A 17,321-nucleotide genomic window follows, 5' to 3' on the forward strand; every position below is an offset into this window, starting at 1 on the left:
ATTATTATTAATAATAAAATAATTAATAAATAAAATTCAACCATTAAATGTTACTAGTGCTTACTTATCTGAACTTTTATGTTTTGATAGTAACTTAGATGTTGAATGAGCTTTCAACATCTTGTTACGATGCTCATCAGAACCTTCCCAGCTGCTGCTATGTGACTTTTCAATTGTTGAACCACGTTTTAAACTGTAAAAAACAGAAGATTATCAGAATGTATGAAGCAAGATTACATGATATTTCAAGTAAGTAAGTGAAACACCAAGAACCAGATGAGAAACAGTGGAAGCAAATCTTCAAAGCTAAAAGAAGGGAAAAGTTAGATTAATCTAGCATGTCATTATAAGTAAAGCGCCAAAAAGCAGTGCAAGTCACAACAGTAATGCTACAGAACATATTAACCACAGCAAGGAGGAAACTACAATTTTTATTTATTTTAAATAATACCTATAGGTGACAAATTTTTAAGCATCATTTTTAAGTGATAGAGATAATTTGTGTGTATAAGATTTAGCATCTTCAATTTGAGTGTGCAATATTCTGTTTGTCTACCATGTGGTATTTTGTTAAACACGACTATAGGTAACACTTCTGAACACTACAGTACAAAGCTAATACTGAATGATTCCTATCACTTTAAAATTTAACAGTTTATTTATCAATATAATGAGGAATGGGAAATTCTGAAAAGCTAGAATAATTTTAGTACTTCAAATGGAGGAGAATGCAAGAAACTGGATTCATACTAAGCTTTTAAAAACTGTTTAAATTAAGCTGTAACTCTGATGAATTTATATTACAACACAAAGAACAAACAAGTGAGTCATATCTCAAATATTCTTTTTTTAAGTAAACTTGTTTATTCTGGATTTTCACCAAAGAGAATGTGCAAACAAACATTTGATTGTTTCTAACTAACATTGTTATAAGGTGTTTTTTTAAAGGTTTATATTTGATTATGTTGTTGAAAGTAATTTCTGGATGTGCAAATTCTCTTTAATTTACAGGTTCTTAAACCAACTTAGATCAAAAGAGTTTTGGGATTACTCATGTCACTAGTTACACTAAATCAACTAATGAATATATAACAAGTCTTGCAAAAAGTACATCTGTTTAAAATTAAAGCTGTCTTTTGCAATTTAATGGCTTTTTTGTATTGGCTTTATTCAGAGCAAAACATATCACAGTAGATGAAGTTTATGTACCAAAAAATAAACTTTTTCAAAGAAGACAGCCACCTAATTAGGATTTTCCCGTTGATATCAGTTTCATTTCTCTTGTACAATAACCTTGATTTGTTTTATTCCTATTTTTAATCTTTTTTTCTGTGTTTCTCAGTAATTTCCATAACAAAGATGTCATTAGCTTTCTAATTAAAAAAAGGTGAGCAGCCCCAAGTTGTAGAATGACAGGGTGGTATGGTGGCTCAGTGGTTAGCACTGCTGTCTCACAGCACCACAGACCCAGGTTAAAATCCAGCCTTGGGCGACTGTCTGTGTGGAATTTGCACATTCTCCCTGTATCTGCATGGATTTCCTCTGGGTACTCCAGTTTCCTCCCACAATCCAAAGATGTGCCTGTCAGGTGAATTGGCTATTCTAAACTGCCCATAGTGTAAGGTGCATTAGTTAGAGGGAAATGGATCTGGGTGGGTTACTCTTAGGAGGGTCGGTGTCGACTTGGTGGGCCGAAGGGCCTGTTTCCACACTGTAGGTAATCTAATCTAAAAAAAATTATAGATTCACTGCACTTCCTCGGTTTTGGCTTTACTTTGTACTTAACCATTTTAATAGCTTATTACTAACATAACTGAACACTGAAGTACAGGAAAAGAAGTTTCATCCCTCCCCATGTAGTTTCTGTTAGGGTAACAATAATACTGTAAAAATGTAGAGTCATGCAAAGTTGAAGAGTTAAAAAATACAAAAGATGCATGATATACATAACCTGGACTATGCTCCACAATTTATAAGCATATATTTCAAAGGCAAACAAAAAGAGCAGCAAACTACCAGTTTTTAAAATGTAGCAACATGCATTGTCTTTTTTAGAATAGAAGCCCAGCAGAAGTAAATTCAGGATTTCATGCACACTGTATGCAAACAAGGCCCTGGTAGTGCGTTAACGTCCAACAAGAACTTAAAAGCTGCCAATAGTTTAGATCAACTCTTAACAATTTCACAACCATGATTTATTTTATGTCATTAAAAATTAAATCTTTATATGCACTAAAGTAAGACATCGACAATTACTTGCTAACCTAGGAAATTCTATTGTCACTGGTCACTAAATTAATATTACTACTTTCATTACAATACTGCAAGGTCACGGTCTTGACATTGAAACAATTTTAAATCTAGCCTTACACAGACACTTGACATTTTGGAGTCTTTTAATTTAAGAATTTTCATTAGTTTGGCAGAATCATTTCTTGCAAGAAGGTAGGCATGAACAGTTATTTATATACTGGGTGACCTAACCAATCTATCTGGGGATGACAACTAATTTTACCTTTACAGTTAATAATTCTCAGCAGCATCCATAAACACGTGGTGAAAATATTGGAGATAAACAAAAACAGAATTCAATATTAAAAGAATTCTGGAAAGTATGATTTTTAAACATTAATTATGCATGGCAATTCACATAAACAATATTAGTATAGTATAAATGTCCTACCCATGATTTATAGCTGGTTTAATTATTGCTGTTAAAATAGCAGATAAAATATAATTCATAATTTATCTGTGTATAATTTTAAAAAGTGAAGACTTCACAAGTTTAATCAATAGTTTCAACTTTATAACTTCATTCACATCTTACATAGACTCAAAGTCATACAGCACGGAACCTTTGATATTTATTAAATTAACCTAGTTTTCAAATAGTGTAGTGGAGACTAATTTACTTTCACCATTACAGTTTAACTATCAGATTTTTGCAACCAAATAACATTTATAATTCAAAATTACAGAGCACGCATTTCTTCAAACCGAAGAATAGTTGTTGAAGATATATTGTTAAGAGATGATCAAGACCAGACAAAATTCAGTTCTTAGAAGTTTGGTACAGTAAAGAATTTAAGAACGTAGGGTTGTAACGATAATCAGGCACAATAAATGTGTTACTTTAAATAACCATTCAACAAAAGAACGCTAATTTTAAATCCACTGTCAACCAGGATAGAGATTAAGCACTAGCCTTATATGTTGATGTAAATATGCACTATTAAGTGATTCTCAGCTCTTTGTTCTCAAACACATAGTACAGCCTATATCGATGGTCAACCAGGAAAACAAGGTTCAACTCGCTCAGCTTTAAAGTTGACAGATGAAGCTAAGATTGTCTTTCGTCTCCCTTCAATTAAATTCCGAACTTTGGACATTGTAAATCTATGTTTTATTAAAAATGTAACTGTGAATATAAATTTGAATGCACCAGTTTTATAAGTGAATTCATTTGAAAATAGGAAAAACCTCCTGCATAAGACATCTTGATTAATATTCTCTTAGTTCCTGCAACTTGCCAAATCATTGTTGAGAAAACAAGTCTTACTCCTGGAGCTTTGACCAAGCTACTCTAAGGAAGACTTTGAATGCTACATGTGATGGCCTTCCCAGCATTCCATCATAGATGGCAAAGCTGAATTCATAAAGTCAGCATAGAGAGTTTAGGCATTGCCCCACGTTTTATCACTGTTTGACACAGGTTGTTATTCTGAATTTTTCCGCAAAACCCTGATCTCTCTCTGAATCCCACTCAGTGTTATGGAATTTCAAATCGCTCCATTTTCCATATGCTGAAATTCTCAAATCTATTAATCCAAACACTAACTTTAAAGTTTCCCCAAGATTTGATGAGAAAGCAGTCACCATCAAGCAAAAATGTGCAGATGGCCTGTAATCCTTTTAAGATTGAGGCCTTCGATCCTTATGTGAAATATTAAGATGCAATAGAATTACTTATAAATTTAAATGAGTAGGAACTAAGCCAGCAATATCTTCCTTACTTTTTTCCTCATTTAATTATGATGTGTACTTTTCAGACACACCTTGTACCTCATCAGGGTTTTCTCGCTTGTGACCAAAAGCTTAGTTTAGGTTCCAGTCAGATTCCACTGCATGAACATGCATAGTTCTAACCTGGTGGGAATTGTATCAAATACTGCCTGAGCCATACTTTGTGCAGATGCCTGCATGCAGTAGAGCTTTCGCCAGACATTTAAGAACTCTAACACAGAACACGGTGAGAGGTGCGGGGAAATCCACGTGCTCCTAATATTTCAACTACTGTGAGTGAGTTTACAAGTGTCAACTGAATCCAACCTTTTCGATCCAACTGAATTCATATTCAATATAATGTCAAGTGGAAAGAGTGCAAAATAACTCCATACTTAAGAGTAGCAATCAAATTTTTGCCAGCTTCGGTTGGGTTCCTAAATTCATGCTTCTAGTTTAGAATAGGTAAAAATAATAGCCTTCAAATTCTATTACCCATAAGATATAACAGAAGGAGTGAAAAATTAAAACCCTGCTGAGTTAACAGGGTTCTAACCATAATAACAAAAAGCTGAGGAAAGTAACACAATTAATGCTGCAACCTCGTCTCTGTGCAAAGGCCTTTCTTAAACATTAAAATAGATTTCCTTTAATAGAATTTAGTGAAGTTGAACTTCTGTAAGATTTTATTCAACTAATAATGTGGATGCTAATATCGTTACAACCCTAATGCACTTTGTATTACTGTATCCTGAAAACCTTTTTGCTGAAGCAGGGTTCTTGTTCTCTTGAGTGTGCCTTTGCGATTGGGGAGATTGTGAGGATTGAGAAGTTTGATGATTAGATTGAGTTTCGTCATCAGTCTCTTTATCCTGGTGTTTTTCATTTTTCTCCGGATTGCTGGAAAAATGCATCAGATGACAAAAGTACGAAGAAAAATCATATTGATTGGTCAGCATAAAAGCAAAATTATTTAAACATGTTATTGCAGGATGCAAGGAAGTCAGATGAATATTTTACTTCAAGTTTTAAAAAAAATACCTTCTTCAGATGAATGATTATTTGATGAAAATGAAATAATAGCAAGAAATGCAAAATAATATCTTGGCAAGCACCAAATTGCAAATTTTCTCACTTTCAATTTTTGATTCTGAAATACAGAAGATAGCCATATGGTAGATTTTTACGTTTTGCATTATACATTGCCCAGCTACAAGAAATTAAACACTTAATATATTAAAAGAAAACAAGTCTTGAAGATAAACTTGTTTTTCATTTTCTAGCTAACACTGCATGAAATTCAAATCTTCAGCTTCCTGTTGAGAAACTGTTTTTAATAAAATGACAAGGGAAGGATGTGGGAGTTCCAGCAAAGCTGGAACTTAAAAGAAAACTTCAAAGCTTCAGCTGTTTTGGTCACCATTTTGATCCAAAATATTGGCCAGTGGGCTGGGAATACTTGGGGAAAGGGGAGGTAATGGGGATTTTGAAATTACACTCCAGGGAGATACATTCTGGGTCAGAAGAAGTAAGCATGCCAAAACAGGAGCTTCAAAGGAAGAGTTTTAAGTTTTATAAATCTGAAATGAATCTTTTTGTCAGAGCACAGGAGATTAAAAACTAAAATGTCACCAACATCGGGATACCTCAAGGTTCAAGTTGATTAGACACCAACAAAAGAAGTGCCAGACCAACCCAATGTTGCATTTTTATTCCTGAAATATAATTCAAATTGGTTTATTCTTACAATAAATTTTCTGGACAATAATGTATTACCAAACTTAACCCTCACTTGATTTTTTGTTTTATCTCATCTACCAATTTATCCATGCGCCTGGCCAAGGTAATAAATTAGTCTGATTTTCAGTTTGCTTTATAAAATGAATGCTTCGTAAAACATTCAGAATACAGAAACAGTTCTTTAATACCTCTTAGTTGAAAAATTTGGGTTGCCAGTTAGTTTCTGATCTTACCCATCTCAAGGTCCTGACTGTTTCTTGGATTTGTGGATAACGGAATGAGCAAATCAAAGCATTAGTTACTCTGAGCAGCATTTTTAAATCAAAGAGTGTGATGCTGGCAAAGTACAGCCGGTCAGGCAGCATCTGAGGAGGAGGAGAACTGACATTTCGAGCATAAGCTCCTCATGAAAGGCTTATGCTTGAAACATCGATTCTCCTGCTCCTCAGATGCTGCCTGATCAGCTGTGCTTTTCCAGCATCATGCTATTCGACTCTGATCTCCAGCATCTGCAGTGGTGACTTTGTCCCAGCATTTTTAAATGATCTAGTCGCAATACAGCAGCACTAGAGGCAGTCTGAGGAATGTACATCGTCAATCAGGATGCACAGTATGGAGAGAAAAATAAATTCCTAAACAAAATTTCTAACTTTCTGCATATTACATGTAAATTTATTGTCAGTTCTAAAAGTAACACATATGCACTGGTCTGCGACAATGTAATTACTGTTTATAAAACCAATTAGACTAGTCATTTTAACACTTTGTTGCCAAAGTATCACTTTTCAACCTCAAGAGTTCAATAGTTAACTTATCAGGATTCATATTATTCAAGCTGTAGGCAAAAGTTATAAAATTTATAGTAAATCATAATGCTGTTTTTCCTCTTTAAAAAGGTAGCAATTCAAACTACAGATTATATTCTGTACTCAGATTTAAGTACATTCTTTTGAAACTTAGAAATCTAAAATAATCAATGATGCAGACACAATTCTAGTTCATTATTTCAGTTTTTACCTTTTTATTTATTGATAACCCATTACTATTCGACAGTTCATCCATTATAAAATTACACAAATCAAATTTGCCCAAATGAATAGGATATAAAAGGCAACTTACTTTTTTTGTTCTTTCAGACCATAACTGTGAATAAAAGAAAAGTAATGCTGTGATTGTAAAATTATATGTGCATATGCACAATGTCATGCAATTAGAAGCTTCTAAAAAATTCTGCAAATAAATAACTGGAATTTGGTGTTTTAAAACAATTAGTTTTTTTTTGCTTAAGAAATCAAAACATATGGAACCTTCTCAAAAGTTAAAGTTATGCAAAATCAATGTACAGTCATGTTCTAAGTTGTAAAACCAATATAAAAGGACGCTACACACTTTAAAATAATCTAAAAACCTTCCACGCGTTCAGACACTTTTGATGAAAGCATGCAAAATGAAAATTTGAGCAAATGGATAAAAGGGAGTTTAAGAATGTCAATCAAAAGGAATTTTTTTTTCGTTTTATTTCATCTACCAATTTATTCATGTGCTTGCGCCAAGGTCACAAATGAGTTTGATTTTCAATGAACATCTTAAGAAAGCAAACATTTGTTTCCCAAGAGTCTCCAATGAATAGAGTTTGTTTTGGTTTCTGTTCATTGAAGTTAAATAAACCACCAAATACTGAAAATCCTGCAAAATAAATAACACATTGGGAACTTTACATTAAACATGGCAATGTGATTCTTATCATTAACAAATGAGGGAATTTGGTTGAATTCAACATTTCAATGGGATTCCTTTAGGATTATTTTTAAAGCTTTTTTTAAAGTCCCACCCTACCCATCCTCTCCCTATAACTCAAACCCTCCAGTCCCAGCAACATACTGGTAAGTACTTTATGAACCCTCTCCATTAAATAATATCCTTCCTATAGCAGGGTGACCAGAAATGTACACAGTACTCCAGAAGAGGCCTCACCAATGACCTGCAAAACCTCAATGTGACACCCCAACTCCTGCACTCAACTGTCTGAGCAATGAAGGCAAGTGTGCTAATTGCCTTTTTAATTACCCTGTTGACCTGCTACACAACTTTCAAAGAACTAGGTACCTGAACCCTTAGGTGTATCTGTTGAGCAACACCCCCCATTCCTTATGAAGAGTTTTTGCCCGAAACGTCGAGTTTCCTGCTCCTCAGATGCTGCCTGACCTGCTGTGCTTTTCCAGCACCACTCTGATCTAAACTCTGGTTTCCAGCATCTACAGTCCCCACTTTTGCCTAATACTCCCCAGAGCCCTACTATTAACTATAAAAGTTCTGCCCTTGTTCACTTTAGCAAAATGCAATACCTCGCATTTATCCAAATTAACTCCATCTGTCACTCCACTAGCTCAACTGATCAAGATCCCTTTGTAATCTTAGATGACCTTCTTTGCTATCAACAAGAACATTAGTTTTGGTGTCATCTGCAAACTTAGTAACCATGCCTGCTAAATTCGCATCAAAATAATTTATATAAAAAGGACAGTGGACCCAGAGCCAATCCCTGCAGAACACCATAGGACTCCAGTCAGAAGAACAATCCCCCCCACCACCAAGCTCCATTTCCTATTGGTAAGTCAATTTTGTTTCCCATTGACAAGCTCTCCCTGAATCCCATGTGATTTAACTTTACTAATCAGTCTACCATATGGAACCTTTGTCAAAGGCTTTACTAAAGTCCAGAATTACCAATGGATTTCTAATTCCTGAAATGTAACAGTGATACAGAGTATTAAATTTTCACTGAGGGCTGCAGATTTCAAATTTTGTCTGTGTATGTGGAAATTGTAATTCACAGGACTTTCTGCTGGGATTGCTTCTAGCTTTTTCAAATCCTTCCATGTGAAAAGGAAATGATTGAGAAGCACACATTATGAGGATAAAAGGTACAGTAATTTGAAGTTTTTCAGTTTACATTGAAAATGAGGTGTCAAATCAGTTTGCAAAGATTCTGGCAGTACAACATGGGAAAACTTGAAATTTTCCACTTTGAGAGAAAGAATATAGAAGAACCACAATCTGAATGATGAGAGTTGGCAAGGAATCCTGGTGTTCCAGTACATGAATTGCAATAGGCTTATGTGTAAGTACCACAAATAATTAGGAAAGCTATTATTATTTTTATAATTGACTGGGAGAGGGCTTAGCAGGAAAGACAGTGGGAACAGCAATGGCAGGAGTTTCTGGGAGTAAATCAGGAGACACAGCGGAGATTCATCCTCAGAAAAAAGTAGTGCACGAGAATGGTCCCAGGAATGAAAAGCTTAGCATATGAGGAATGTTTGAGGGCCTGGGTTTATACTCGATCGAGTTTAGAAGTATGAGGGGGGTATCTAATTGGAACGTACAGAATCCTGAATGACCTGGACAAAATAGATGTTGGGAATATGTTTCCATTAATAGGAGAGACTAGGTCCTGAGGGCACAGCCTCATAGTAAAGAGAAGACCTTTTGAAACAGAGACAAGGAGAAACTTGTACAGTCAGTCAGAGAGTGGTGCATCTATGGAATCCATTGCCATAGAAGGCTGTGGAGGCCAGGTCGCTGAACATATTTAAGACTGAGATAGAGTATGAAGGGGACCATGGGTTAAGAGAAAACGGGGGAATGGGAATAAGAAACTTATCAGCCATGATTGAATGGCAGAGCAGACTCAAGGGCTGAGCAAACTAATTTCTGCTCCTATGACTTATAGTCTTATGGTTTTGTGTTGGGGAATTAGGCCAGGGTGTCTGTAATGGTGATGTTGAAATGGGTGCAGGCAAATTGTGGAGTCATCAAACCAGACATTCCCTATTGAATGGTGAAACAGGATCTAAGAAACAAGTGGCCTATCCCTAATTCATATGTTACAGTGTTTGGTCAATTGGATGCTAACAGGTCCATTTCACACCATGTTCGATGGCCTTTGCTGGTACTGCTGAAGGTGCAGGAGAAAGCAGAACCATTGAGCCCCAAGATCAGGTAAATCTAAGATGTCAACAGAACTGGGTTGGCTAGTTCTGGTGAGGGGTGACAAGGAATATGTTCTATTGAACAGGCTGGATTATCACCTCAACATCAGTGTAGGCATTCTGCAGAGTCCTAGGCCTCATCATTTTCAACTGATTTATCAATGCCTTTCCCTCCATTAAATGTCAAAAGTGGGGAAGTTTCACTGAAGATTACATTATGTTCAGCAGCATTTACAACATCTCCGATAATAAAGCCATCCACATACTACAAAATCTAGACAACATTCAAGCTTAGACTAAGAATTTACAAACAATTTTCACACCACACAAGTACTAGGCATTGTGCATCTCCAACATGACAATTTTGACATTTAATGGCATCACCATCACTGAATCCTCCATCTTGGAGATTACCATTCACAACAAACTGAACTGGATCAGCATATAATTACTGTGGCTATAGGAATAAATCAGAGGCTAGAATTCATTGGTGAGTAACTCAGCTTCCAATCCTTAATGCCTGTTCATTATCCACAAGGCACTAATCAGAAGCATAATGAATACTTTTTACTTCACTTTCAACCACACTTCGGAAGCTTGTCACAATCCAGGACAAAGCAGCCTGCTTGATCATCAATCCATCCATTACCTTTAGCATTAACTCCCTTCACCACCAACACATATTGGCAGCAGGAAGACAAGAGATTATCTTATGAAGTGACTGGCATATCAAAGATTGAATCTCAACTTCATCATTGGAAACATCTTTCCTGCATCTGCCCTATGTCGCCCTGTTAGAATTTTAAGTTTCTGTGAGATCTCCCCCCTCATTCTTCTAAACTCCAGTAAATATAATCCTAACTGATTCACCTTCTCCTCATGTCAGTCTTGCCATCCCAAGAAACAGTCTGATAAACCTTTGCTGCACTCACCACATAACATGCGCACCTTTCCTCTGTGCACAGCATCCCAGATGTGGTCTCAGGTCCTATATAATTTCAGCAAGATATCCCTGCTCCTGACTCTCATCGTCTCACTGTGAAGGTCAACATAGCATTTGCCATCTTCACCACCTGTGCATTCGCATGCTTATCTTCAGTGCCTGGTGTACAAGGGCACCAAAGTCTCATTGCGCATTCCCCTCTCTCAATTTAGAGTGATTCAGATAATAATCTGCCTCCTGGTTTTGTTGCCAAAGTGGATAACTTCACGTTTATCCACATTATATTAATCTGCAATGCGTTTGCCTACTCACTCAACATGTCTAAATCACACAGAAAAATTCTTGCTTCCTCCACACTCTTCAATCCAGCTGCGTCATCTGCAAGTTGTTTAACAAACTAATTTCCTGTTGTTAAAGAACATCTGCAGCCTAATTCAAATATGTTTCAGTGATTAACCACCATGTTAACCAACTACAAAAATTAAACATGTAATCTGTTACCTAGGTTTCATTCTGGCTTGTCTAGTATTATCATCTGTGAAGACACTATTGTTATGAACCAGACCAGACACCCTCAAAACATTTTACGAAGGTAGTCTAGATCCTAACATTTCCTTATTTTGAAGGTAAATGTCAGATGCTGTGTTCCAGATGCAATTTGATTCGTCAAACTACTCGATATTAAGCCAAAACACAATTTATTCAAACACTATAGTAAAATACGAAATGAAAAAACTTGGAATAACAACTCTATTGGAATACCTAACAGGATAATTAATAATAGTTACTGTATGTATTAACTGTTCCAATATAGTAACATCCCACAAGCACATCCTTGGCAAAAAGCAACTTCAGAAAACAGACGTGCCTCCATGCAATCCAGCAGCCTCGGGAAAGAACCGCTAGCTTTGGCTGCAATGGAGAGGGGACAAATAGCTTCCATTTCAAAATACCAACAGGACTGGCAGCTTAATGTTCCAGGATACAAATGCAACAGGAAGGATAGAAAGGGAGGCAAGAGAGGAGGAGGAAGAAATGGCATTTTCGATAAGGGATAGCATTACAGCTGTGCTCATGGAGGATATTCCCGGAAATACATCAAAGGAAGTTATTTGGGTAGAGCTGATAAATAAGAAAGGGATGATCACCTTATTGGGATTGTATTATAGACCCCCAATAATCAGAGGGAAATTGAGAAACAAATTTGTAAGGAGATCTCAGTTATCTGTAAGAATAATAGGGTGGTCATGGTAGGGGATTTTAACTTTCCAAACATCGACTGGGACTACCATAGTGTTGAAGGTTTAGATGGAAATGAATTTCTTCAGTGTGTACAAGACAACTTTCTGATTCAGAATGTGGATGTACATACTAGAGAAGGTGCAAAACATGACCTACTCTTGGGAACTAAGGCAAGGTAGGTGACTGAGGTGTCAATGGGGGAGCACTTTGGGGCCAGCGACCATAATTCTATTCGTTTTAAAATCGTGATGGAAAAGGATAGACCAGATCTAAAAGTTGAAGTTCTAAATTGGAGAAAGGCTAATTTTGATGGAATTAGGCAACAACTTTTGAAAGCTGATTGGAGGCAGAGGTTCGCAGGTAAAGGGACGGCTGGAAAATGGGAAGCCTTCAGAAATGAGATAACAAGAATCCAGACAAAGTATATTCCTGTCAGGGTGAAAGGGAAGGCTAGTAGATATAGGGAATGCTGGATGACTAAAGAAATTGAGGGTTTGGTTAAGAAAAAGGACGCATATTGTCAAGTATTGACAGGATAGATCGAGTGAATCCTTAGAAGAGTATAAAGAAAGTAGGAGTATACTTTAGAGGGAAATCAGGAGGGCAAAACGGGGACATGAGATAGCTTTGGCAAATAGAATTAAGGAGAATCCAAAGGGTTTTTACAAATATATTAAGGACAAAAGGGTAACTAGGGAGAGAATAGGGCCCCTCAAAGATCAGCAAGGCGGCCTTTGTGTGGAGCCACAGAAAATGGGGGAGATACTAAATGAATATTTTGTATCAGTATTTACTGTGAAAAAGGATATGGAAGATATAGACTGTAGGGAAATAGACGGCGACATCTCGCAAAATGTCCAGATTACAGAGGAGGAAGTGCTGGATGTCTTAAAACGGTTCAAGGTGGATAAATCCCCAGGAACTGATCAGGTGTACCCGAGAACTCTGTGGGAAGCTAGAGAAGTGATTGCTGGGCCTCTTGCTGTGATACTTGTATCATCAATAGTCACCGGTGAGGTGCCGGAAGATTGGACGTTGGCAAAAAGTGGTGCCACTGTTTAAGAAGGGCGGTAAAGACAAGCCAGGGAACTATAGACCGGTAAGCCTGACCTCAGTGGTGGGCAAGTTGTTGGAGGGAGTCCTGAGGGACAGGACATTCATGTATTTGGAAAGACAAGGACTAATTCAGGATAGTCAACATGGCTTTGTGCTTGGGAAATAATGCCTCACAAACTTGATAAGGGCAGAGCAGCAGATGTGATCTATATGTGACCCATCAGTAAGGCGTTCGACAAGGTTCCCTATGGGAGACTGATTAGCAATGTTAGATCTCACGAAATACAGGGAGAATTAGCCATTTGGATACAGAACTGGCTCAAAGGTAGAAAACAGAGGGTGGTGGTGGAAGGTTGTTTTTCAGACTGGATGCCTGTGACCAGTGGAGTGCCACAAGGATTGGTGCTGGGCCCTCTACTCTTTGTCATTTACATAAATGATTTGGATGCGAGCATAAGAGGTACAGTTAGTAAGTTTGCAGATGACACCAAAATTGGAGGTGTAGTGGACAGTGAAGAGGGTCCTTGAAAGTGGAGTCACAGGTAGATAGGATAGTGAAGGCAGCGTTTGGTATGCTTTCTTTTATTGGTCAGAGTATTGAGTACAGGAGTCGGGAGGTCATGTTGCGGCTGTACAGGACATTGGTTAGGCCACTGTTGGAATATTGTGTACAATTCTGGTCTCCTTATCAGAACGATGTTGTGAAACTTGAAAGGATTCAGAAAAGATTTACAAGGATGTCGCATGATTGGAGGATCTGATCTACAGAGAGAGGCTGAACAGGCTGGAGCTGTTTTCCCTGCAGCGTCGGAGGCTGAGGGGTGACCTTATAGAAGTTTACAAAATTATGAGGGGCATGGATAGGATAAATAGACAAAGTCTTTTCCCTGGAGTCAGGGAGTCCAGAACTAGAGGGCATATGTTTAGGGTAAGAGGGGAAAGATATAAAAAAGAACAAAGAGGCAACTTTTTCACGTGGTATGGAATGAGCTGCCAGAGGAAGTGGTGGAGGCTGGTACAACTGCAACATTTAAGAGGCATTTGGATGGTTGTATGAATAGGAAGGGTTTGGAGAGATATGGGCCAGGTGCTGGCAAGTGGGACTAGATTGGGTTGGGATATCTGGTCAGCATGGACGGGTTGGACCGAAGGGTGTGTTTCCATGCTGTACATCTCTATGACTGAGACACATAAAATAGAAAGAGGAACAGAACGTTAGCACTTCAACAGGGGTTCACTGATGATGTTACTTAGCATGATGACGAAACAAGCTCAGCGAGCAAACCTACAACCTGAGCTACAAATCTTCACAAAAATCATATCCACCAGATGTTTCCTAATGGAAACCCAAGTGTCCTAGAAGGGAGTAAAATGTTAAAACTCTACCACAATCAAAATCAGATGGAAAAGTTTGCATGCATTTAAACATAATTTTGGTCAGAGTCAGAGTCATAGAGCTGTACAGCATGGAAGCAGACCTTTGATCCAGCCCATCCACGCTGACCAGATATCCTAAATTAATCTAGTCCCATTTGCCACCATTCAGCCCATATCCTTTTAAGCCCTTCACCACCCCCATAGCTCGAATCCTGCAACCCTGGCAACTTCTTTGTAAATCTTCTCTGATCCTTTTCAAGTTTCACAACATCCTTCAGAATAAGAGGGAGACCAGAATTGCACCAGTGTTCTAAAAGTGGTTTAACCAATGTCCTGTCCTCTGCAACATGACCCCCTCCCCAACTCCTATACTCAATGCACTGATCAATAAAGGCAAACATACCAAATGTCTTCTTCACTATCCTGTTGACCTGCAATTCTACTCTCAAGGAACCATGAACATGAATTCCAAGATGTCTCTGTTCAGCAACTCTCCCTGGGACCTTAACGTTAAATGTTTACATCCTGCCCTGATTTGACTTCCCAAAATGCAGCACCTCACATTTATCAAAATTAAACTCCATCTGCTATTCCTCGGTCCACTGGCCCATCTGATTGAGGTCCTGTTGCATTCTGAGTTAACCTTCTTTGCTGTCCATTAATTTTGGTGCCATCTGCAAATTTACTAACCATACCTCCTAGGCTCACATCTAAATCAATTATATAATTGACAAAATGTAGTAGACCCACCATTGATCCTTGTGGCATACCATTGGTCACAGGCTTCCAGTCTGAAAAGCAATCCTCTCCAACCACCTTCTGTTGCCTACTGTCAAGCCAGTTCGGTATGCAAACACCTAGCCCACCTTCTATTTCATGTGATCTAACCTTGCTAACCAGTCTACCATGAGGAATCTTTTTGAACGCCTCACTCAAGTCCATATAGATTATATCCACTGCTCTATCTTCATCCTCCAACAACTTGCCACCACCATGTCAGGCTCACTGGTCTATAGTTCCCTGGCTTTTCCTCAGCACCTTTCTTCAATAGTGGCACATCAGCCAACCTCCAATCTTCCGGCATGTCACCTGTGGTTATCAGTGAAACAAATATTTCAGGAAGGGGCCCAGCAATCACTTCCCTAGCTTCCCACAGCCAGGGTATACCTGATCAGGCCCCAGGGATTTATCCATCTTTATGCATTTTAAGGCTTCCAGCTCCTCCTCCTCCTCCTCAGTAATATGGACATTTTTTAATATGTCAGAATTTATTTCCCTATGTTCTCTCTGTATCTTTCTTTACAGTAAACACTGATGAAAAATACTCAATTAATATCTCCCTCATCTCCTACGGTTCCATACGTAGGCTGCCTTGCTGATCTTTGAGGAGCCTATTCTCTCCCAGTTACTCTTTTATCCTCAATGTATTTTGTAGAATCCCATTGGATTCTCATTAACCTTATTCCCCAAAGCTATTTCAGGTTTCTGCCCTCTTTTTGCCCTCCTGATTTCCCTCTAAGTATTTTTCTACTGCCTTTGTACTTTTCTAGGGATTCAATGGATCCCTGCAGTCAATACCTGACATATGCTTCCTTCTTTTTTTTTGACCAAAACCTCAATTCCTCCAGTCATCCAGCATTTCCTACACCTACCAGCCATGCCCGAACCAGAACATACTGTTGTTGAATTCTTGTTATCTCATTTTTGAATGCTTCTGACTTTCTAGCCACCTTGTTACCTGCGACTATCTGCCCTCAGTCAACTTTTGAAAGTTCTTACCTAATATCATCAAAATGGACCTTCTTCCAATTTAGAATTTCAACTTTTAGATCTGGTCTTTCCTTTTCCATCATTATTTTGAAACTAATAGAATTATGATCACTGTCCCTGAAGTACCCCCCCCCCACTGACACTAACATAAAAGGAAACTTATAAAATTAAACTGCTATGTATTTCTTATGATCATATATCATTCCTGTAAGCACAACTAAACATTATCAATGCAAGCCTCTTCTTTCTATCTTTTCAACACCATTGTGCAAAAGATCCAAACAGTCTACTTGGTAATTACTAAAATCAATGCTGGTGATTTCTGTCAGATCTTTGAGGTGGACAAGTTTTGGCAGAATTTGTGAGCCTGTGTCAAAAAATGAGAGCAATAAATGAATGTTCCTTGTAAATAACTTCAGCACAGGAACTCAAAATGCATCCCAATCAATGAAAAGCAGCTTACGTTTTAGTTGACATGGGTTAATATTACCAAGCACACATCCTCCACATCATTTCATCAACACGAATGCATCAGTATATCATGCATATGGTTTACTTCAAATTTAAAACCTATTAATACTGCATATGAAAACTATCCAACGATCTTAATCTTCAACAGTTTGGAGCCCTATACCTTAAACATCAGATTTCTATGAAGGCTTCTCTTTACAACTTTGTTACATACATCTTAAAAAAAAATACAAGTGTCTACCTCTTAGCAGCAGAAGACAGCGTTTCCTTTCTGGCAACAGACAGAGCTGAGCTATGCATTGGTTTCCTGGTCATTGGGCTCCCATTTGTTATACAAGACAGGGAATAGGCTTCACGCAAAGTTGGCTGCCCTGAAATAAAATAAGGCAAAATGATAATTTTACAACCTTACAAAACCACATATAATATTATTTATTCCAAGAGTGATGGCCTTAGTGCCTTTGTTGAAAGAGTTTGCACTTGAATGTAGTGAAAATTATTGTGATTATGCTAACTATTACACTGCAAGGTGGCATCCCACAACAATGAAATGAAAACAGAAAATCCTCCAAATTCCAGGCAGGTCAGGCAGTATTTCTGGAGGCAATCTGATGAAAATTCATTGAGTTACTACTTCAACTCTGCTCCCCTTTCATTAGGCACATCCTGACCTGTTGAGTATGTTGGAGAAAGTGAGGACTGCAGATGCTGGAGATCAGAGCTGAAAA

General features: G+C 37.8%; 1 protein-coding gene across 2 annotated transcripts in view; it reads right to left on the reverse strand.

Moving 5' to 3' along the window:
- LOC132819726 (echinoderm microtubule-associated protein-like 4) overlaps positions 1-17,321 on the reverse strand; it is a 292,630-nt gene that overhangs the window by 103,005 nt on the left and 172,304 nt on the right. Inside the window, exons 3-6 of one of the 2 annotated variants that reach the window (XM_060831409.1) lie at positions 16,835-16,964; positions 6,862-6,885; positions 4,762-4,902; positions 65-193 (exon numbers count right to left, since the gene is read on the reverse strand). In XM_060831409.1, the coding sequence (XP_060687392.1) occupies positions 65-193; positions 4,762-4,902; positions 6,862-6,885; positions 16,835-16,964 (424 nt within the window). The remainder of the gene's footprint in view (positions 1-64; positions 194-4,761; positions 4,903-6,861; positions 6,886-16,834; positions 16,965-17,321) is intronic. The other variant, XM_060831410.1, reaches the window with a different exon arrangement.

Source organism: Hemiscyllium ocellatum, chromosome 10 (genome assembly GCF_020745735.1).
Source record: "Hemiscyllium ocellatum isolate sHemOce1 chromosome 10, sHemOce1.pat.X.cur, whole genome shotgun sequence".
NCBI lineage: Eukaryota > Metazoa > Chordata > Chondrichthyes > Orectolobiformes > Hemiscylliidae > Hemiscyllium > Hemiscyllium ocellatum.